The sequence below is a fragment of the Ctenopharyngodon idella genome, chromosome 22, assembly GCF_019924925.1.
Source record: "Ctenopharyngodon idella isolate HZGC_01 chromosome 22, HZGC01, whole genome shotgun sequence".
NCBI classification, from domain to species: domain Eukaryota; kingdom Metazoa; phylum Chordata; class Actinopteri; order Cypriniformes; family Xenocyprididae; genus Ctenopharyngodon; species Ctenopharyngodon idella.
Window position 1 is genome coordinate 2,451,810 of NC_067241.1, and position 24,512 is coordinate 2,476,321.

The 24,512-nt window shown below is 36.6% G+C and overlaps 2 protein-coding genes and 1 long non-coding RNA gene across 3 annotated transcripts in view; 2 read left to right on the forward strand and 1 right to left on the reverse strand.

Annotated features, from left to right (window-relative positions):
- ap4b1 (adaptor related protein complex 4 subunit beta 1) overlaps positions 1 to 10,148 on the forward strand; it is a 32,168-nt gene extending 22,020 nt beyond the window's left edge. The window contains exons 10-11 of the mRNA XM_051879642.1: positions 325 to 594; positions 7,248 to 10,148. Coding sequence (XP_051735602.1) covers positions 325 to 594; positions 7,248 to 7,678 — 701 coding nt within the window. The 3' untranslated portion in view covers positions 7,679 to 10,148. The remainder of the gene's footprint in view (positions 1 to 324; positions 595 to 7,247) is intronic.
- A 998-nt stretch (positions 10,149 to 11,146) lies between these two features.
- zgc:101663 (alpha-1,3-mannosyl-glycoprotein 4-beta-N-acetylglucosaminyltransferase C) lies at positions 11,147 to 22,400 on the forward strand. The gene is made up of 4 exons (XM_051879643.1): positions 11,147 to 11,573; positions 14,490 to 14,604; positions 16,890 to 17,004; positions 19,904 to 22,400. Exons 2-4 carry the CDS (start codon positions 14,503 to 14,505, stop codon positions 21,079 to 21,081), a joined length of 1,395 nt encoding a protein of 464 aa, XP_051735603.1. The 5' UTR covers positions 11,147 to 11,573; positions 14,490 to 14,502; the 3' UTR covers positions 21,082 to 22,400.
- On the reverse strand, positions 11,586 to 16,881 carry LOC127504713 (uncharacterized). Its single transcript, XR_007927431.1, has 4 exons — positions 15,366 to 16,881; positions 14,689 to 14,724; positions 14,488 to 14,564; positions 11,586 to 13,668 (listed from the first exon to the last, which is right to left on the reverse strand). It is a non-coding gene; the product is annotated as an uncharacterized LOC127504713 (long non-coding RNA).
- Positions 22,401 to 24,512: the final 2,112 nt, after the last annotated feature.

The following is a 24,512-nucleotide window of genomic DNA, read 5'->3' on the forward strand; positions in this document are numbered from 1 at the left end:
TGCAAGGGGTTCACAAATTTTTAAGTGGCACTATATATATATATATATATATATATATATATATATATATATATATATATATATATATATATATATTCTCAAAGCTGCATTTAATGTCTTTACTGTCACTTTTGATCATTTTAATGCATATTAATTTCTTTCAAAAATGCCACAGCCCTTTCTTTCTCTGTTCTTGTATATTTTTTAAGTCTGTATGATTAATCCTGAGGAACACTCACTGTATTTTTATTTCTTTTGACACATTTATTCAAGAGCTTCTTTTGCTTCTGTGATTCACTTACAATATTTCTTGTCCATTCCCAGAGGAAGAGAGCGACATGTGTGTGCGTGACCGGGCTTTGCTGTACTACAGACTTCTTCAGCGTGGAGTTGAAGAGACAAGGAAAATTGTAACTGGACCCAAATCTGATCCGTCCATGAGCGTGCTCACCGGTCGGCAAGAGGAGCCCATCAGACTGTGGGCCTCTACCTTCAACACACTGGGTCCGTTGTCTAGAAGGGATTTATGCCTTCAAACTGCTGTCATATCAGCCTCTGAGCTATCCGGCAGTGCAGAAAATGAGCTGTTGCCAGGTAAAGCAGACATAATTTTCTGTGATTTCTGTATTATGTTTTATTAATTAATAATTAGGGCCTGAGCACCGATGGTGCGAGGACGATGGTATTAACGATGGTATTGAGTCTCTCCATCATTGTCTGACTCCGGTTTGAACATAAAAGGCTGAACAATTTCTGACATTTTCAGTGAATCTGCGTGAAGTAATCGGTGCTGCTAACACAAGCTCTTGAAACTCCGCCCTCTTCGTAGGAGCAGCAGCTCATTTGCATTTAAAGGGACACTGAGCGTTTTTGCTCACCCTCAAAAAGTGACAAATTTAACATGCTATAAAAAATTATAATACTTATTACTGTGGGGTATTTTGACCTAAAACTTCACATACACACTCTGGGGACATCAGAGACTTATTTTACATCTTGTAAAAGTGGCATTATATGACCCCTTTAAATATTTTTAAAGAGGACATATTATGTTTTTTTTTGTTTTGTTTTTTTACGTTCAACTTTTTTTAGTGTGTAATGTTGCTGTTTGAGCATGAAAAAGGTTTGCAAAGTTACAAAGTTATTCTCTATATCAGTGCACACTGTTTCTGAACTCCCTGAAAGCCCTCGATTGTAGTCTTGAGTTTTCTACCAGAAACAAACACGTCACAATATTCCTCGTTTAAATAATTCCCGCCAAAGGCACATGCAAAAAAAATTGGGGCAGGGCCTGGTTGAGTTAGTGGTGTGTTGAATCTCAGTAGCCCCTCACTGCAGAACACACGAGATCCAGGGGGCGGAGACGGGTAGGTTAAGGGATATGTAAAGTGGGAGGAGTTGGATCCAGGGACTGGAGATGGGTAGGTTAAGGGATATGTAAAGTGGGAGGAGTTGGATCCAGATCCAAGGGGTAGAGATGGGTAAGTTTAGATCCAGGGGGCGGAGACGGGTAGGTTTAGGGATATGTAAAGTGGGAGAAGTTGGATCCAGATCCAGGGGGTGGAGAAGGGTAGGTTAAGGGATATGTAAAGTGAGAGGAGTTGGATCCAGGGAGTGGAGACGGGTAGGTTAAGGGATATGTAAAGTGGGAGAAGTTGGATCCAGATCCAGGGGGTGGAGAAGGGTAGGTTAAGGGATATGTAAAGTGAGAGGAGTTGGATCCAGATCCAGGGGGCGGAGATGGGTAGGTTTAGGGATATGTAAAGTGGGAGGAGTTGGATCTAGATCTCGTGTTCTGCAGTGAGGACCATCTCTTGAATCTCGCGGTGGTAAGGGGTGTGACATTTCCCAAGCATGCTGAAAGCGCTTGTCTAATCACAACCAGTGTTGGGTAAGCTACTTCAAAAAAAGTAATTAATTACTAATTACATCATCAATGTTGTATTTAAAATACTTTTCTAATTACTCTGTCTGAAAAGTAATTTAATTACTCAATAAGTAATTCAACTCATTACTAATTACTTCTTAAAAACCCTATAAACCTTGACCATATAGACAATAGAAAGGAAACACTTTTAATAATTTATAGTCAAACATGGAATAGTTTAGCCTTTTATAGCTTTTTAAAACATTTTAGCTTTATTAAAACATACTATAATAGCTACTTAAAACTTTTTAGTAACAAATAGGGATGTCACGATACCAAAAATCTAGTAGTCGGTACCAATACCACCAAAAGTGCACAATACTCGATACCAAAGTCAATACCACAGTAAAAATATTTAAAGATACAAATAAAACAATGCTATAGGCCTATATTTTTTCAGGTAGATCTTAGTAAGTAAAAATACCACAGAAATTGAATAATCAAATATAAAATAACTCCGCATAGTCATAACTGTATAAATTAAACATAGATTAATCCTTATTAAAGCTTTTCTTTTGTTGTTTGATTATCATTTATAATACAGACAGCCAATAGTAGACAGCATGTTTTAAAGGCTGCTGTCACTAAGACCTAATGGACGGAGACAATATGATGTTACACATGCTGTTCACATTCACATAACCAACGCAAATATACGCCGACGGGCATTTTGACATAACTGTGGGTATTTGAACGTTTATGTGTAATAAACCGCGAAAATCTGACACTCATGAGAGGCGGCTATGTGTGCGCGCTTTGGTTGAGAGCGCACTGACTGAAGACCGTCTCTCAGAGAGCACGCACAGTTTTTTCTCGCTAGGACATAGCTTTCATTTTACCGTAATGTTCTTGCCTACCTGTGTCAAAAAAGTGAAGTAATTGGAATATTTCCATTCTGCAAAACAGCACTCGCTTCTGCCGACATCTTCAGACAGCGACTACGCAGCCAACTGGTGCGCTCAACTGCACTACAGCTAACGATTTTAAAGAGGCAGCATTCACTTTTACCTTTAGATGACAAATTTAGATTTTAAATTCAATATTGATTTATACAGAACTGTTGAACTAATTTACAGTATGTAACGCAAGTACATTATAAGTAACTGTAATTAAATTACCTAAAAATGAACAGTAATCCCTTACTTTACTTTTTCAGTGGATAAGTAATTTAATTACAGTATTTTAATTACACCCAACAATGATCACAACACACTGGTCCAGCTGACCAATCAGAGCACATTGTGCTTTTCAGAAGGAGGGGCTTCATAGAGACAGGAACTAAACAGAGTGTTTCTGACAGACTGGGAAGAGAGGAGCTGCAACAATGGAGAATATGACAAAAATAACGGGTCTCATTCACTAAGCATGCGTACACACATTTTCACAAGCAAATCATGATTCACCAAAAAACGTTCGTACTAAAATGTATTCTAAATTTACAAAAAATGTAGAAACAACTTGTGAATTCTTTATATTATTTTTTTTGTTTGTTTTATCTGCTGCTGTGTTCTGTATCTGTTAATGGTTTGTATTATGTAAAATAATGAATACATATGAAAAGTACATACTACGCAATTTCTAGTGGATACGGTTTTGGCGTAAGTGGGATGTCGTTCTCTGTTACACATACGGAGCTGTCAGAATATGATGCATTTTCCACCCGTGCAGTGTCTCTGAGTGCAGGACAGAGTTATTGACGAAGTAAGTTTATTTCCTTGTTTGTAATACAGGATGTTTATACTGCTGAGACTATTTCTAACATTAAGCCTGTAAGTTGCGGGTGTTTTGCGATCTTTATGATTATTAGTTCGTCATGTGAAAAGCGTGTGAAAGTGCCGTTAGCATCGTGTCTTATCTTGCTAATATTGACCATACCTCGTTATATATGTTTATGATTCTGTATAATATACACTGCTCAAAAAAATTAAAGGAACACTTTTTAGTCAGAGAATAGCATCAAGTCAGTTAAACTCCTGAGATATTGATCTGGTCAGTTAAGTAGCAGAGGGGGTTGTTAATCAGTTTCAGGTGTTAATGCTTTGGTGTTAATTAAAATTAACAACAAGTGCACTAGATGGGCAACAATGAGACGACCCCCAAAACAGGAATGGTTTTACAGGTGGAGGCCACTGACGTTTTTTTTCCCCTACTCATTTGTTCTGACTTTTTTTCACTAGTTTTGCATTTGGCTAGGGTCAGTGTCACTACTGGTAGCATGAGGCGATACCTGGACCCTACAGAGGTTGCACAGGCAGTCCAACTTGTCCAGGATGGCACATCAATACGTGTCATTGCCAGAAGATTTGCTCTGTCTCCCAGCAGTCTCAAGAGCATGGAGGAGATTCCAGGAGACAGGCAGCTACTCTAGGAGAGCTGGACAGGGCCGTAGAAGGTCCTTAACCCATCAGCAGGACCGGTATCTGCTCCTTTGTGCAAGGAGGAACAGGATGAGCACTGCCAGAGCCCTAGAAAATGACCTCCAGCAGGCCACTGGTGTGAATGTCTCTGACCAAACAATCAGTAACAGACTTGATGAGGGTGGCCTGAGGGCCCGACGATGGGAGCAGGTTCACCCTGAGCACATGTGACAGACGTGAAAGGGTCTGGAGAAGCCGTTGAGAACGTTATGCTGCCTGTAACATCATTCAGCATGACCAGTTTAGTGGTGGGTCAGTGATGGTCTGGGGAGGCATATCCACGGAGGGACGCACAGACCTCTACAGGCTAGACAATGGCACCCTGACTGCCATTAGGTATTGGGATGAAATCCTTGGACCCATTGTAAGACCCTACGCTGGTGCAGTGGGTCCTGGGTTCCTCCTGGTGCACGACAATGCTCGGCCTCATTCTAAATCCCACTTCTGTGACATTATGTCTGTGAGGAAATACCCCAGGAAACTATCCATCGTCTCATTAGGAGCATGCCCCGACGTTGTCAGGCATGCATACAAGCACATGGGGGCCATACAAACTATTGAGTACCATTTTGAGTTGCTGCAATGAAATTTCAGCAAAATGGACTAGCCTGCTGCATCATTTTTTCACTTTGATTTTCGGCATGTCTTTGAATTAAGTCCTCTGTAGGTTGATAATTTTCATTTCCATCAAACGATGTGGCATCCTTCGTTCCTAACACATTACCCAGTCCATATCAGTATAGATATCCAGCATGATATTTTTCCCCATTGATATCTGATGTGTTTTCAAAGTGTTCCTTTAATTTTTTTGAGCAGTGTATATTTGTTATACTTCAATACCATAATGAGGACACTGTATAATGTACCTTAAATGGTTTATATGCTCTTTTATATTCTGTTTACTTCGGTTTCTTATTCTGCTAATCACACTTTAAGAGGGTTGTTTATATTGTTTAATTTATAGTTTGCTGTTTTATACAACACTATGTAGATATTTAGTTATTTACTGCTGTTTATTTATTTATTGCAGAAACTACCTCCAATGCATAATCAGTATGTGTATAAGGTGAAACCCTGAACACAAATAAAAGGTGGAAAAGATATGGCGACTCCTACTCCCTGAACATTTCTAAATAATAAAATTTAATCTTAAATATATTTCATCATATTCAATTCAATTCAATTCACATTTATTTGTATAGCGCTTTTCACGATACATATCGTTTCAAAGCAGCTTTACAGAGAATGCATATCAACATTACAATTTGGAGACTGCAGTTAGCTAATAATGTAATAATTTAGGCGATTAACATACAATCACTGTTAGCAATTTAATTGGAGGTAGAAGCAAAGAGCTCCTGGAAAAATGAATTACATATTAACAATAATTAGGATTTATAGAATGTGAATGTGCGTGTTGATCCAGATGTTGCATCTTCTGAAGTCATCGCAGGAGTTGGCGCCGTCTCTTCCAAAGTTTTAGTCATCTGAGGTCTTCTTAAGAGGCTGGATCCAAACTGAAACTGATGTACTCTCTAGTCACCTCGGGACGGGCGTCCCGAGGTAAAACAGAAAAGCAAATGGAGAATAATTAGCATAGCTGCTGTTCATAACATTAAGCAAAGATAGTCATGTGCAATTGATCTGATATGAGATGGATTATGTGAATGCTTGGCTGAAGAGATGTGTCTTTAATCTAGATTTAAACTGGGTGAGCAAGTCTGAGCCCCAAACATTATCAGGAAGGCTATTCCAGAGTTTAGGAGCCAAATGTGAAAACGCTCTCCCTCCTTTAGAGGACTTAGCTATCCTAGGTACAACCAGAAGTCCAGAGTTTTGTGATCTTAAAGAGCGTGAAGGATTGTAGGGCGATAAAAGATCGGTTAAGTACACAGGAGCTAAACCATTTAGAGCCTTATAGGTCATTAGCAGTACTTTATAATCGATACGGAACTTAATAGGTAACCAGTGAAGAGATGATAAAATTGGTGTTATATGATCATATTTTCTTGACCTGGTAAGAACTCTAGCAGCTGCATTTTGTACCAATTGTAGCTTGTTTATTGAGGAAGCAGGGCAACCAGCTAGTAATGCATTACAGTAATCTAGTCTAGACGTCATGAAAGCATGAACTAACTTTTCTGCATCAGAAACATATACATACTGTATATACATATACATATACAGTAAAAGAGTAAGAAAAGCTTTATAGCTTCAGCTGCGAGGTTTCTCTGAATAATGCAGATTAACGTGTATGTACAGCTGGCTTATCAGGTCTGTAATCTTGAGTCCGTATAAAAGGTGTTTATTGTGTTTGAACAGGTTTTGAGAATGACACACTTAGCATTGCTCGAGGATCTGGCAAGAGCCCGTCTGCAGAGAGCAATGAAAGGCTGTATTAGAAAGGTTGTGTGGAAAGCCCTTATATGGAGATGGTTTGGGCGTGTTTTATGCGAATGACTATCATTGTGCATGTGGCTGCAAATTTAGATTACTCCAAATGCACTAACATCAGAACTAGATTAAGAACAAATCCATGTGCATACGCGCATGTTGTGAATTAGGCGAAAATTTTTTTGTTAGAAGTTCTCCAGTGCGTACGAAATAATCCACGCAATTATAGTGAATGAGACCCAATGTGTTTTTTTTAACATTCAAGCATGAAAGCCTATTCTAGTAGAACCCAAAAAAACAAAATCAAGGCTTTGTAAAAGTGCATAATATGACCTCTTTAATTGTAATCATTTTAATTAAATTATTTTTTACTTCATTTTAATTAATTGTGATTTAATTAAATGTAATTAAATTATAATATTATACATTTAATTTAACATTTTATAATTAATTGAATAATGCAACATCATATAACTGTCACGCCCTACTTCTGTTTCTCTGACTAACAGGAAGTAAAGATGTAACCCTCTCCAGCCCAAATGACACACAAGAGGAGATCAGTCTATCTCTGGGTCCTCCTCTATCCCATGAGACCTTTGAGAAAATGTGGTTGGACTTGGAGATTCTCCACAGGCAAACTCTGGGTTTCCCTCGACCCAAAACCGCTCCGGATACTTTACAGGCTGCTTTACAGCTGGTGAAGATCCAGACTCTGGCCTTCACGCCGGGCGACGCTGTGCCTTGGAAGGCCTACCTTTACACCAGGGGCACTGGGATCCTGATCCTCGCTGAACTGTTGCAGGAAGTCCCAGAAGCCCCTGACAGCGAAGGAAGCTTGGTGGTATCTGTCAAACAGCAGCCTGGAAAACAACAGAGCATTAGAGGTTTTGTTTCAATACTCAAAAGTGTGTTACAGACTCTTAATGTTGATCCATTGTGAAATCTATTGAACTATTAACACTTTGAGAACACAAATCTACAAATTCTACACAAATCATCTTATGGTATTTCTAAACACAAAAAAATTACAATAAAATAGTAGTATGCTGTTTGAATCTATAGACAATTGGAATTATTTAGCACTACTTACACATGCACATTCAGCCCACATATGGTGAATTAAACCAAACATTTCTTTGGAGGTATGAGGAACTGAATTATTTCACATAGGTTCCCCAGCGGTGTTTTTCACAGACACGTCAAACGAGGGGGGGTATCACACACAGTTTCTGCCAATCTCATGTTAATCTTGAGTACCTATAGTGTAGTAGTGCGTCCTTCATATCTCCAAAAAGTCTTTAGTTTTATCATATTTATAAAAGATACATACACTGTACCGAGTCTTTCCGAAAACAGCCGAGCACCACTTCCGGAAGAAGTGCCTGTACAAGGAATTCCGACCTTTATGACGTCACACAGCCCCATACATAGGATTTGGAAGAGTATTTTTGGCACAGAAATACTCCGTCATACTTCCAACTCGTGTTTTGAAATTTTGGCCATGTTTAGCATGAGAATCCAACTCTTTATCAGTGTAAATAAGTCAGAATACATTAAATAGCATTATACCCCCCCCCCAAATTTGTGTTATTCTTATCTAGCAGTTCCCTTATCTTATCTAGCAACCAATTACATAATTGTATCTTTATCTCTAGACAAAGCAATTAGCACTGTAATGTATTGTAACATTTATATTTTTAGTGTATACTTGTTAGCGCAATTTATTGTAAATGTGTGTATCATATAAAACAGGTGCCTTTTGTATATACATATACTGTATGTATGTATGCATGTGTATGTATATATATATATATATATATATATATATAGAGCAATATCTCACGGGCAATCTTTGGTCTTATTAATCTATTACTTGTTCCAGAGCAAGTTGAATTGTGCTATGTTAAATCTGATCATTTAAAATTATGTGCATCCTCTATAGTCTAGAGCATAGCGTATTGGCTAAACTAGACAGGAAATATCAGACGAAGACTCTTCTCTGCTCTTCTGAAGAGTTTTAGGCACTTGTGTAAAAATGCTGTGAAGTGAAGATGCTTTCAAAAATACTGTCATAAATAGATTTTATTTATCAATTAACTTATATTAACTAAATCAAATCAATATTTTGTGTGACTACCCTTTTCATTTAAAACAGCTTTTGTCCACTTGCGCATCATTTTTCAGGTAGTTTTGCAGGAAGGTTTCTTCAAGCGCCACAGTTCTTCTGGATTTAGATTGTCTCATTTTCATCTTTTTCTTCATGTAATCACAGACGGATTCGATGATGGTGAGATCAGATCTCCGCGTGGAGCACCGGCTGTTGTCAGACTCCTTGTGCATTCAAAAATCAAAAATGAATGTTTGGAAATGTAAACTGATACTTCCTACTGATACACTACAGCAAAAGATATAAATAACTGCCTTAAAACCTTTTTTGGGGGGTCAAAATACTGACGTGCCTAAGACTTTGGCACAGTACTGTGTGTGTGTCTATATATATATATATACACACACACACACACAGTACTCCGCGAGAGCATATGTTAAGTGATTAATATTAATATTTTGTAAATAAAGTGGTAAATTGTGTTTTTTTTTGTGCAAACAAAGCACTCATAAAATTGACGTTAAACCACTGGAGTCACATGGTTTACTTTTCTGATGTCTTTACTACCTTTCTGGGGCTTGAAAGTGGTAGTTGCGTAGACTTTCAATGGAGGAACAGAAAGCTCAGATTTCATTAAAAATATCTTCATTTGTGTTCCGAAGATGAACGAAAATCTTACGGGTTTAGAACGACATGAGGGTGAATAATTAATGACAGAATTTTCATTTTTCAACATTAATGATGAGTGTAATTGATGTTGGTAACACTTTTTAATGTGTACTGTAGTTAATAGCTAGAGAATTACAAATGCATTTGTGTTATGAAGCAAAATTACAAGTGTGACTGTCATTGACAGATTTAAAATGTTTATTTGTTGTCTGATTTAAAACGTTTTGTCTTTAAATGTATCTTTTTATGTTATGAGATTAAGTTGATCTTATTAGAAAAGTTATCTGCTAGTCTTAACTGTTTATGATTGTTTCAGTTAACGTAAGTGTAGTTGATGTTGGTAACACTTTTTTTTAATGTACTGTATTGATTGTCAACTTTCTTTGCAGCCATTTGTTATGTGTAGCCTATAGTATTTTTGCAGAACTGATAAATGACTGTCTAAGGATATAGTCTTGTCAGAAGACCAATACACTGCTATAGTACTGTACATACTGTAATGAAATTTGGCCAAATGTGCAGAGAATGCTGAATTTAATGTATTGTGGTGCATACCAAGTTCATACATATTTTTCTCATGCTTTTCATCTACTGCAAGGTCAATTTACAATAGTAAAAAAAGTTCATTGCTGTATTTTACTGTATCTGCATCTGTAAATTTATTTTTGTATAGTGTAGTAGACATTGATCTGCAAAATAATTCCTGAATCCCAGTAAGAGGTATTTTTGTTACAGTGTTATATGAATTGATTTCATTAGTGTTCACTGGGCAGTGAAGTAGTCTGTGTATTTGTTACGTTTTGTGTGTCATCTGTTGCCAAAGTTTGATTTTGTCAGACAAGAATAAGTTTTTGACTAGAACATTTTATTTTGACCTGTAAGTTGGTGTATAGTTTTGAGATTGTGTTTATAGTTATGAGAAAATGTTGAATTGTTTCATGAATTGTGCGTTAGGAATCAAGAAAAACAATAACTAGACTGAAAAGTTTGAAAGACAAATTTATGTTGGCTTGTCATAAAGCCAACTTAAAGTTTTGTTTTAAAAAACTTAAGAACTTTGGTCAGTTAGGCCAGAATATAGATGTTCTGGGTGATTACTAATGTGTTGCTAGGAGATTCTGGGTGGTTGCTAGGCTCTTGCTATGCAATTGCTGGAGTGTTGCGTATGTAGTTGATAGGGTGTTCTGGGTGAACACACACAGACATTACCACCTCTGTTAATAACAGAAACTCAAAAATTGTTTGCAAAAAACAAGTTTTTGTTGCTCTTTAACTGGCACTAAAACATGTGATTTATACCATCGAAGTAGCCTGTGTAATATTAATAAAACTGCTCATCTCCTTTAGTGATACAAGCTCAGACTCATTTAGAATCTGCTGATGTTTTTCATATAGTGTCTTTACTTGGTGCCATGATGGATATTGAAATCTAGTTATTTATTTTTAATTTTAAACAGTATATAGATGACTACTTTGTGGTAATGCAATGTTTGTGAACACAATTGTGTATGTCATTCCATAAATCTCCAAAAACTATGCGTGGGCGCTTGCTTTGGTGTTGCCACCCCTCATGGACCTCATGCCACCCCTTTACCACCCTATAAATAATTTTCTAGATCCGCCCCTGAAAGGATAAGTAATTATGATGTAAATGAAGTCTGCATATCAAGAGATCAAAGTCCGTTTGAAACTCATTTGATTAACTCAAGACACCATTCATTTTCCCGATAGTAATCACTACCCGTTTTTGACAAGGAAGTGACTTCGTGATCACAATATCTGAAAACTACCTCCAGTATCTGACAAGTTATTTCTTCCAACCTTTGCCCAGTTAACGACAATCGCTCCTCTTGACAGCAGCGCTTGAGCCAGGACCATTATTTGGAAAAACACACTTCGCGAAGGGAATAAAGACTGTATCAAAGGCGAAGAGCGACTCGAGCACACTAGGAAGTGAACTAACTCGTATGGACAGAGATACGCGTTTCTCTAACTTTACCGAAAATATCATTTTGAATGTTCACTTTTTCTACTGCACAAGGTCATAGGTGATATAAAGGTAAGTGGATTTAAAACATTTGTTTGAACTGTGTGTCAAAACCTACACTGCTTATCAAGTCAATATTTTGGTAATACAGGCATTTTCGAACTTTCGAATTGATTTTTTTTTTGGCATCATAGGTGCGTTTAGAACGTTCGAATGGAAAATATGGGAATTGGGTGCGTTCCAGATTTCGAATGCTTTATTTTAACATCGGATATTTACTACGAATTAAATATTCTGTCATTTTCTTTGTAGATAAGAACAAGACAGAATCAACCCTATATGAAATGATAGATTGTTTATATATATATATATATGTGTGTGTGTGTGTGTGTGTATATTATATATGTATGTATATGTGTGTGTGTGTATCAATATCTTTTGGTTAACTTTTAATATGTAGGCTACATTTCCTAAGGATGGTCAGGTTAGGCTCACCTGTGCCCTGTAAAACCGGATAGAGGCTTATAAGCAAAACAATACCCTAGCTTGTTTGAATTGTAAATGTAGTTTTAAGGTGCGCAGTGTCATTGAGCGCAGACCAACACATACATTATCTATTATCTATCTAAAACCTGTTTGCCTGGTTTACTCTCTTCATTTTCTATTTGCTTTGAGCTGTCAGAATAAGCAACAAATTATGTGTCTCGGTAACCAGGCGTGCTTTCACCCAGTGCAATAAGTTTCTAATACATCATAGTAAATGTGTGGAGGCAAAGTTCACCTTTTCTCACAAGGAAACAGTCAAGTCATGGTTTAAAGAAAGGCCTGTTTCAAAATGTTTCAAAAATGTATCAGTAAACACAGCAGTTATAATACATAATGGCAAATCCTTTTTCTACTAAACATTTAAGGATTCCTTTACAAAACAACCAGTTCTGTATCACTTTTTAGGCTTGTTTTATACACAGTATATATACGTTTGCTTTTAGAACCATGGTACTGTAAATTAGGGTTTACAAACTAAAATAAGCTGTTTATGGAGTACATATGAATGAGTCATTAAAAACAATGTCAGTTTTTCAACTTTTATAGTTTAAATTACCTTGTAATAAACTTGTAATAAAGTATATGTAGAACAATGAATCAATGAAAACAAACCTGAAATACTCAATGTTTGTATAAAAAAAAAAAAAACCACAAAATCATGTTTACAGTAAAGCACTTTCAATGGAGGAAGACTTTTTTTCATTATAGTTTTCCATGTAAACGTTCTTGTTGTGTCATGGGGAAGTTAGCAGGTTTTCTGGCTTAAGAATGACAGAAGAAAGATTGGATGTAAGATTAAGCTATTCTGAATATGAATATGTGTTGTTCCTCAGCACAGTTCATTATTGAACAGGAAACGGTTCAGATCCACAAAACAAGAACCACAGAATTCTGGATACTATTCTTAGAATACATTTGAAATCAGAAATTATTGACTCCAAACACTGTTTGCTGATATGCAATGTAACACAGCCCTAAATAATTCGACAATGCTGATAAAAACTTATCAATAAAAACTTTACATCAAATACAGTTTTTACTTCACAAAATGTGAATGAAGATTTTTCAAATTATGTATAGGTATTAGCTTTATAATGCAGTTATCAAAATAACAAAAGCGGATTTTAATGGCAAAAAGAAGTATTTAAAATGGATCATTTACCTTACAATCTGCAAAAGAGTGTAAAAATATGTTCAAATATGCCATTTAATGTCAAAAAACTTTACATAAACATAGTTTATAAATTATTTTTCACAATCTGTAATTTTCTGACACTGTTTGGATGAAGTAAAACAACCACAGATGTAGCAGTAAACCAGGGGTGGCGAAAGTTACTTTTAAAAGTAATGCATTAGAATATTGTGTTGCTCCCTTAAAAAGTAACTAATTGCATTACTTAATTACTTTTTATGAAAAGTAATGCTATACGTTTGCCAAAAATATAACTTTTTTGTTAAAAAACAAACAATCAAGCCCAGCCCAGGTGACAAAAAGTCTATAATTGAAATTTACACAATTCAAATTCAAATCGTATTGTCATATTTCTAGCTCTATATGCTACAAACCTTTCAGCTGCTGTCATTCTTACTCCCGATTTCTCTCAACATGGGGACAGGAGAGCTGTCAGTCAATAAATGGGAAAAAGTAACTCAGATATTTTGTTGTAAATTTTAAAATAATGTGTTACTTTACTAGTTACTTGAAAAAAGTAATCTGATTACGTAACTTGCATTACACACGTTACCCCCAACACTTTCGCAAACATCTAGGTCATCTTTGCATTTTCTTCTGTCACTGGGCATAATTCTATCCTTGAAATCAGGATTAGGCTTAAAATAATATCATACATGTAAAATTGGCTGAGAATTGAACAAATAATTGTAATCTGGCTCAGAGGAATATAGGAATCGTGTCTTTGTTGTAGTTTTTCTGGTGATTAAGGGATGAGTTTTTCACCATACAAATGGTTGTAGAAAGCGAAAATACTATGAAATGCTCATCATATTTTTTGGGAAAGTGTGATGTGCTCTATCTATGGACTATTTTTGGAACCAGCACCCTAAATTTAGTAAGAAAAAAGTATTGGATTTTTTTCAGCAAATATGATGCAGAGTGTTATAATGAATATTTTCATGTTCACAGATATATTAATCTATGTTTACACTCTCCTTGCAGCTTTCCCCTGCTCTGTGTTTGACTATGTACTAGTTTGAGAAGCACTATTTTGCTGTTCTAAATGACATTGTTGAATGTGTCAGCTGAATGGTTCATAACCGGCCATTAATTATTCAAACTGGGTCATGTGAATAATTGAACAATGCAAGCTACTGATTAAAGACATATTGGAAAAACAGCATTTGAAGCTACAAGTACACAAGTAAGACTTATAATGTGTGTTTATTGTTGATGGTAAAGTATTTAAGTGCATATGTGTCTTACAGAAGGAGGTGGGTGATGAGATGCCATCTGAAAAAATTTGTCCTGTTCGCAGCTGGTCTTTTCATTTTGACCAGCGTCTACATGTACATGCAGAGAGCAGAATCAGGACACCAAAAGGTAACAGCTGCTATAAACTTGTACTATTAAAAGGAGTAGTTCACCAAAAAAAAAAAAAAAAACAGTCTGTCATCATTTACTCACCCTCATGTCGTTCCGAACCTGACTTTCTTTCTTTTGCTGAAAACAAAAGAGGAAGAAGAATGTTATCGAACAGACAGATTCATTGAATTCCATTTATTGTTCCACAGAAGAAAGAAAGACCGTCCAACAGGTTTGAAACGACACAAGGTGGAGTATCCTTTTAAGACACACACTGAATCTTTACTTAAAAATGGTTGATTCTGTTGTATGTCTGTTGTACATTATAGTTGTGTCCCAAATGACGCAATATGCACTATGTGTACTCAACTGTGTAGTGTATGGATTTTATAAGGTTATTTTGTCAATCATCTTTGACAGCCTCTCCCCCTCTGTTACATAAGGAAAGCTGTTACAGTTGAGTGCATGAAGTGTCCAACATTCTGCACTTCATTTTTTTGGTTAATTAAGTGCATCATGCGTATATTTAAAGTGCACTTTTTGGAGTATTCAGAGTGAACTCACACTGTTTATACTACAAAATGGCAAAGAATAGTGCACAAGTACATGAATTAGAACACACAGTGGCACACAAGTTGAACATGCAGTTCAGTTTCCTTTCATTGTGGGTAGGGTTTCCTGCACATTTGAGGTGGCTTTAAAAATCTACCAGCAGAGACTAACTGCTGAAACTAATGCTGGGTACAAACTACATGATTTTAGCTCAGATTTTCACTCACCGACAGTTTTGTGGAAATCACTGACAAATGTCCAAAATCAGAGGCAATGTGAGAGATATTCACTTAGTGTGTATAATCAGGGATGCTATCATGCAGTCTTGCACAAGAACTCCTCTCTCACATTATTTCCTGTATCACTTCTTGTTTGTGTTAGGTTGTGCAAGGCAAGGCAGGGCAAGGCAAGGCAATTTATTTGTAAAGCACAGTTAGTTGACTAATGTGCTGTACACCTTTTAAACATGTACAAACAACAAAAAACATACATTACACACCAATATTATACAGCACAACATCTGACCTCACAACATTAAATGATAAAATATCACTAAATAAAAACCTACAAAAAAGCCAGGGAAAAAAGATGAGTTTTCAAAATAGATTTGAAAGACCCCAGTGTGGAAGCTGTTCTAATATTTAACGGCAAACTGTTCCAGAGTCTCGGAGCCATCACTGAAAAAGCATGATCGCCCCATAATTTACGTGTCGCCCTAGGAACAGTCAAAAGTTTCTGGTCAGCGGACCTAAGTGATCTGGATGGTAAGGTTGTAATAAATCTGAAAGATATGGTGGTGCCCCATGTAGTTAGTAGACCAGAGTTGTCTGTGATTCTTCCTACTGAAATGTTGTATAATGTGTGTCCCACTGTTGCGAGAAAAACAGCAATCCGACGACTTTGAAAATCATGTTGTGTGTAATGCCTGCTAACACTGCGGTACACAGGGAAGGAGACAAGAGGCACTTACTACATTTCTCATTTATTTCTATGGTATCCGCAAACAGTGATTGACTGTCGCACACAACTCTCAGTGAAATTCATTGACGTCAAGGCTGTAATGTGATTGGTTATCAAGGCACACGTGATCCAAATAAGCCGTCACGCTTTTTCCAATGGTAGAGCCATGGACCCTCATATCTCCCAACAATGAGACCATCTCTGGCTGCATGTCGCCAGTGGCTGGCGGTGAGGTCGCTAGTGGGTGTTCCCACTACTGTTTGCCTAGTATAGTTTATGAATGACATTCATGGATGTTATTCCATGTTGTAGACACAGAATCAGATTTCTTGCAGCTAAAAACAAACATTTTAGTGGGAAAAGACTAAATATAAATGGATTCAGTATACGAGTAGTGAGTGCAGGTCTATCTGGGTTCATGAAACAGCGAGTACCACTATATGAACACAGAGACTATCATAAATTGTAGGAAAGTTGCTGAACGCTAACATAAATTCTCTATCTTGCCGCTGACACGCTCCACTACAGCACGTAGTGACATGCTCCACTACAGGACGCTGGACACAGCTACATCCTGTCGCCAACAGTCACTGGCGCTCATGTCACCAGAAAATGCCAGCTCTCTATTGAAATGAATGGGATCATGTCATTTCGACACTGCGTGTCACTGGCAGTGTAAACTGGGCTTCACACTGAATCTCTTGTAGGATCATGTTCGTAGTGAAAGTTGATGTAATGTGATAAACTAGACCTGTAATTATTATGTTTTATGTATTTATTTTTTGCTACAGGGTTCACTGAACTGGACGTGGGATAGAGAGACTTGGGTTGAAGATCTTAAGAGCCATTACCTGCATTTCAATGTTTCTGTTAAAGTTCTGGCAGGAGTCCTCCAGCAGTCCAAGAGTGAGTTTATCTTTTCACAACTAGCAGAGAATTTGCAGGTTGAAGTTTTGTTTAAGTACAACAGATTTAGAAGAAAATGCTAGAAAATCACTAAAAGAAGTGCAATTGAAATGGATGTCCATAATTTTATTTGATGTAGTTCTTTAACTAAAATACTCTTAAAATAATCATATTTCTGTAGAATAATCACATTGTGCAGCAACAACGTTCACATAAAACATCTGCAATACTTTTAAACTGATGATTAATGTACAACCCGAATTCCGGAAATGTTGGGACGTTTTTTAAATTTGAATAAAATGAAAGCTAAAAGACTTTCAAATCACATGAGCCAATATTTTATTCACAATAGAACATAGATAACATAAAAAAATGTTTAAACTGAGGAATTTTACAATTTTATGCACAAAATGAGCTCCTTTCAAATTTGATGCCTGCAACAGGTCTCAAAATAGTTGGGATGGGGGCATGTTTACCATGGTGTAGTGTCTCCTCTTCTTTTCAAAACAGTTTGAAGACGTCTGGGCATCGAGGTTATGAGTTTCTGGAGTTTTGGTGTTGAAATTAGATCCCATTCTTGCCTGAAATGGTTTTCCAGCTGCTGAAGAGTTCGTGGTCATCTTTCGTTTAATGATGAGCCAAATGTTCTCTATAGGTGAAAGATCTGGTCTGCAGGCAGGCCAATTCAGCACCCGGACTCTTCTACAACAAAGCCATGCTGGTGTAATAGCTGCAGTATGTGGTTTTGTATTGTCCTGCTGAAATACACAAGGCCTTCCCTGAAATAGACGTCGTCTGGAGGGGAGCATATGTTGCTCTAAAACCTTTATATATCTTTCAGCATTCATAGTGCCTTCCAAAACATGCAAGCTGCCCATACCATATGCACTTATGCACCCCCCCACCATCAGAGATGCTGGTTTTTGAACTGAATGCTGATAACACGCTGGAAGGTCTCCCTCCTCTTTAGCCCAGAGGACAAGGCATTCGTGATTTCCAACAAGAATGCCAAATTTGGACTCGTCTGGCCATAGAACATTTTTCCTCTTTGAATCAGTCCATTTTAAATGAGCCTTGGCATGGCGGATTGTGTTTACCGACAGTGGTTTCTGGAAGTATTCCAGGGCCCATTTAGTAATGTCTTTGACACAATCATGCCGATGAGTGATGCAGTGTTGTCTGAGGGCCCGAAGACCACGGGCATTCAAAAAAAGGTCTTCGGCCTTGTCCCTTACTCACAGAGATTTCTCCAGTTTCTCTGAATCTTTTGATGATGTTATGCACTGTAGATGATGAGATTTGCAAAGCCTTTGCAATTTGATGTTGAGGAACATTGTTTTTAAAGTATTCCACAATCTTTTTACGCACTCTTTCACAGATTGTCCATCTTCTGAGAGACTCTGCCTCTCTTAGACATCATTTTTATAGCTAATCATGTTACAGACCTGATAACAATGAACTTAATCAGTTGCTATAGATCAGTGGTTTTCAACCTGTGGGCCGCGGCCCACTAGGGGTCTTCAGTGATCCTCCAGGTTTATATATATATATATATAAATATAATTCATTCATTTTATTAGTAATACGTTACATTAAAAAAAGCTAAATTAAATTAATTAAAATATAATATATTTAAAACAAGGCACCACCTCTCTCGTACGTATTTTGTGACTGTTTCGGATCAGCCCAGTCTGTTTCTCATCGTACTGATTCGGATGAGGAGGGGGCTATAGATGTTCTCCCTGCTGAATCTTTTCAAAATTTCTTGCTTTTTCAGCCATTTGTTGCCCCCATGCCAACTTTTTTGAGACCTGTAGCAGACATCAAATTTTAAATGAGCTCATTTAGTGGATAAAAGTGTAAACATTTGTTATGTTATCTATGTTTTATTGTGAATAAAATATTGGCTTATGTTATTTGAAAGTTTTCATTTTATTCAAATTTAAAAAACGTCCCAACATTTCTGGAATTCGGGATGTAAATACGAGCCAGGCGGATATCTTTGTTTGTTACTAGTTCTTAAAATAACTTTTCAAGCTCCATTCCGGGCACTGACTGCCTTATTGTTTTGAGTGCAAGACTGCTTCCTGTCATTTTTTTTTTTTTTTCCAGCACCAGCATTTTTTATCATTTTCACAAAATTTCCATGGGCCCCAGAATATTTTGTTGTATGAATATCTAAACAGCCAATAAATCAAAAGAAAGAACAGAGTCTCTGCTTTTATATATATATATATATATATATATACTACCAGTCAAAAGTTTGGAAACATTACTATTTAATTTTTAGTCTCTTATGCTCATTAAGGCTGCATTTATTTCATAATAAATACAGAAAAAAACAATAATATTGTGAAATATTATTACAATTTAAAATTATGGTTTGCTATTTTAATATACTTTAAAATATAATTTATTTTTGTGATGCAAAGCTGAATTGTCAGCATCATTTACTCCAGTCTTCAGTGTCACATGATCCTGAGAAAAAAAGCTGAGAAAATCACATTTTTGTCAAAGACTTCATCCAGATCGGATTCAGAACTATGATCAAAACTTAGATGGAGTCCATCATTACCCCCAAAGCTTCACAGTCCTGTACTGTTTCATGGGTTGACATTTCATTCAGTAACGTTAGGCGGTTTTGATTTATATGTCTGATAATCATGTTATATTACATGTGCATAAGCAATGCTACTATCACTTATTTCTTTTTCACTTGTGTTTTGATGCGGATATTTTGTACTCTTAATGCGTAATAGCGCCCCCTACCGTATAACAGTGAAAACATGGATTTCTGGAAAATTCCGTCAATGGCGGGGAAACAGTTAAGAATTTGTTAAAATAATGAATCCCAGTAAACACTCTGTAGTCATATCACTGTGGTTTCATCATTTTTCAGAGTACCTTACAGTGGGCCTCTCGTCTGTGAAGAGGGAAAAGGGCAGTTATCTTCAGGACACACTTCAGTCAATCTTCTTCGAGTCCTCAGAGGAAGAACTGGATCAAATGGTGGTCGTCGTCCTTCTCGCTGACTTTGATGTGAGCTGGATCCGGGAGACCTTACAGAAAATTATAGATCAGTTCCACCTGCGGCTGTCAAAAGGTCAACTGCTGGTTATCCATGTCAATGAAGATAACTATCCTCCCCTTACTGGACTGAAGAGGAACTTCAATGATGCTCCCGACCGTGTGTCCTTCCGGTCGAAGCAAAACGTGGACTACTCCTATTTGCTCCATTTTAGCAGTAACCTCTCCCAATACTATATCATGCTGGAGGATGATGTGAGCTGTGCAAAGAACTTTCTCTCCAGTATTCATGAGCACATCCGTTCGATGGACTCGAAGTGGGTCACACTGGAATTCTCCAAGTTGGGCTACATCGGAAAACTCTACCAATCCAAAGATCTGCCCATTCTGGCCCGTTTCCTTTATAATTTCTACCAAGAGATGCCCTGCGACTTCCTGTTGTCGCATTTTCACAGATTGTTGATGCAGGATAAAGTAATTCGTTTCCGCCCATCTCTGTTTCAGCACATGGGCACTTACTCGTCATTTAGGGGGACGTACAATCACCTAAAGGACGAGGACTTTGTCAAAGAAGTTGCTGATAACCCTCCAGCAGACATTCGCACAAACATTGAGAATTTTAAGACCAATGTAGCCGAAAAGGCTTACAGCCAAGGTTCAGGCTATTTCTGGGGTGTGTCCCCTATTGGCTCAGAACACTACTTTTTAGTGGCCTTTCATAAACCTGTTCTCATCTCTCGTGTCTGCATACGAACAGGATTAGAAGGAAAAGATGAGCTGGTCTATGCTGATGTGGAACTTGGAAAAACTCTGGTGAAAACGGAGTCGGGGCTGGACTGCTCGGGATTTCACAAACTGGGCTCTCTTAAGAAAGGCCAGTTTAATGAACCAGATGTCCAGAAATTTGTGCCGGAACCCGTGGCATGTTTACGAATCCAAGTCACCGCACCCCAACTGGAATGGGTTATCATAGACAAGATCCACGTCTGGACTGTTAAAGCTGACAAAACCATGAGAATTGTTTCTAAAGCTGTGCTGCGTCAGAAATGAATTCTTTATCATCACTGACGAAGATCTGAATCTTTAAAATAGACAATATGTGTGTGAGGATCAGGGATATTATTATAGCCTAAACTAAAACCAAAAACGTAACCCTCTACAGCACAGCGTTGTCCTCAGGCAACGGAAAGTTTTCTTAAGCCCTATGTTTAGTCAATTTTTCTTTAAATGATTACAACCAATTAGAAAGTTTGAGAAAGTACCAAAGAACAGTCCAGTAAGGTGTTAGAGTCACTATCAAGCACCATTTAAAGGTGGGACATCCTGTTCTGACACATGGTCACAGGAGCACATGGTGTGAGAAGAAGACAAGATTATTTGCTTTAGTAATCTTATTTAAAATGACATAACCTGTACATAAAAAATATATGTTTGTGTATGAAGGTGTAGAGAAGCCATTTGTCAGGTTTTATGAAGTTTTTTTTTATTTTGCATGTTCAGAATTCAGTTTTTCTTTTCGTTGCCTCAGGGCAACATTGTGTGATAAGGGGTACTTTTCAAGGATGTTTTGGACAATACCTCACATTGGCCATAATGTGTTATATGAAGGGAAGATGCAGGGTTTCTGGGTGTGCAGGAACACCCAAAGTGATGTGAATTTTTTTTTTTTTTTTTATCAATAAAATGTTCCCAAATGAACCAAAAAATTATGTGGAATATTTTTTTTCATGTGCCATCAACATGTGTGCAGTAGAGGGTTAAAAAAACTTTTTGTTAACTGAAAAAACAAAAACAAACCTTTATTTCAGTTAGTTACCAAGGCAAAATTTCTTGTTTTCCTTTAATAACTTGAAATAAAAATATACAAAATTTCATTCAAAATATCAATAAAAACTGTAATTGTCTTTATACTGCATAAAATAATTGTATTAATTTGTATTTTTACTGTGTTTGAAGTAAAATATTGAGAAGCAAAAGCAGAATTAAACAGGATATTCAAACTTTCAGAAAATATATTTTGAATAAAGTTAATTTTTCTTACCCATTGTAAAATATTTTGTTATTGTTTTAAATTTAACTTTTAAATAAATCATTTCGGAGTGTCTAGCCTGTCTTGTTGGCCAAGGCTATTTACACAAACTCCACCCACCAATGTCTGGTTGAGCCACACAAAATTAAAAAAAGACGTGCAACGTCTGCAGTGGTGTAGGCTGTAAGGGAGTATGGCGCATGAGAGTAGCTTTTGACGCGATCAAGCTTTTGATGCGCCTTTTGCCAAACTCGTTCTTCTCCCTTTTCCCATCACAAATCAAATTGGAGAGGCATTTGTTTTCAATAAAAATGAAGAAAATAAAAGTGGAAATAAAGTGCCTAACGAGTGTTTCATCTAAAGTATTTATTGGGTAGGGTTTGGGGTGTAGGGAGGGCTTTATTGTCCCAATAAGGTGGCATCCATTTGATAATTTTAATAAGTATAACCATGTACACTCTGTTATTATTGCATCCTGTTAATGTACTCAATACTGAGGTGAAAAAAGATGAATTTTCATGTCAGAGACGTGGCCTGGTTGTTGTGTAATTGAGTGGTGATAGATTCCTTGAAATACATTTTCCTAGTTTCATGTCTCCAAGCACCAATGAGGGGGAAGTGCGGATACTAGTTTACATTTAACACACATGTGCACGCACGCACGCACACACGTTGTGTTACCATGTTTTATTGGGACTTAAAAGGATTTTTATACTGTACAAACTGTATGATTCATATGATTTATAAGCTGTTTTCCTCATTGGGACCAAAAAAATGTCCCCACAAGTTACTTGTATTACTATCCTTTTAACGAAGGGAATACCAGGTACAAAATTTTAAAAGATAAAAGTGCCACAAAAAAATCCTCAATTAATATCAATAAATATAAAAATATAAATGTGTAGTTGAATGGGGAAAGAGGATGGCAAGAGGCAAAGAACATTTTACAGTCAAAACATTATTTACATTTTTAAGGCTTTTTTTTTGTGTGTGAATGTTTGTAAGGAACATACTGCCCCCTAGGTGTAATGGGAATACATTAAAATATATACTTGAAATACATTTCCCTAGTTTCATGGCTCCAAGCACCAGTGAGGAGGAAGTGCAGATACTAGTTTACATTCAACACACACACACATGCACGTTTATGGGGTCTTTCCATAGACATAATGATTTTATATTGTACAAACTGTATATTCTATAGCCTAACACTAAACCTGCACATCACAGAAAACTTTCAGCATTTTTACATTTTCCAAAAAAAAAAAAAAAAAAAAAAATCATTTAGTATTATTTATGAGCAGTTTTCCTCAAGAGGACAAAACAATTGTCCCCACAAGAACAAGGATTTTGAATATCTATCGCCATCTTTGTAGGGACATTTTGTCCCCATAAAGCAGTTTACGAGGACACACACACATATTAAAATTAACTTTGTTCAGTATTTGATGAAAAGACCTACATTTTATATATTTGTATATTTTATACCAAAGTCACGTTATGTTGGATTCATCATGTTTCTGACAATTTGTCAGCATGTGTGATTTATCAAACTGAACCTCAAACACACAGTACAAACGCTCGCTGATTGCTCTATGTTCTCTCCCCCTCAGGGATAATAGTAAGAAAGAGCATCAGTGTATGTATATATATATATATATATATATATATAAGTTATAGCTCTGAGATAACTGCACAACTTAATTGCATAACATTTTATGCTTGCTGCACAATTGCATAACATCAGAAACCAGAAAACTGAAATCTGTTTTATGTTTTTATTCTATGAATATGAGTGTTCTTTTTTTTTGACTCTTGTCTATATGACAGCCAATTAAACATGTTTCATGTTTCTCAGAACACTCACGTAATCAGATACTTTAAACTCAAATCAATATTTCATGTCCATTTATGTGCTCATTGTTAGTATAATTGGCTGTGGAGGCAGGATAATTTACAGTCTCTTGGTCATTATTGCAAAATAAACCACTTCAGGATGGTACTCCGCATTGCATAATGGGTCTAATTTGAAATAATGACCTGCTAACTGTATGTGTGGTGTTTATGTGTAGGTGGTCTATATGAATTGTATAACTGTATGAATTGCACTAATTTATATACTGAATCAAATATGTTATTTAGGGAGTCCAAAAAATCTGGATCCACTAGTGAAAACACATATTTTTATCAATTAAATTAACAGCATTTGTAGAAAATATATATGACACTGCAGGATATGAAATAGTCCTATATACACAATATACAGTGTGTATTGTATTAGATACATCATACTTTATAGGTTTTGTTTTATTTATTACAAAATAATGTAACTGTAATTTAAAGGTGGGTTAAGTAGTTTTTTTCAAAAACACTGTTTGGAAGTTAATCGGGCCGACACCAACAACAAAGGTGTAACCAATCAGCATTAGGGGGCGTATAACGGTCGAGGAGA

Coding starts and splice junctions, on each gene's coding strand:
- zgc:101663 (XM_051879643.1), top strand. CDS start 14,503: ATGAGATGCCATCTGAAAAAATTTGTCCTGTTCGCAGCTGGTCTTTTC. Junction 14,605..16,889: donor CAGAATCAGGACACCAAAAG/GTAACAGCTGCT, acceptor TTTTTGCTACAG/GGTTCACTGAACTGGACGTG. Junction 17,005..19,903: donor AGTCCTCCAGCAGTCCAAGA/GTGAGTTTATCT, acceptor ATCATTTTTCAG/AGTACCTTACAGTGGGCCTC.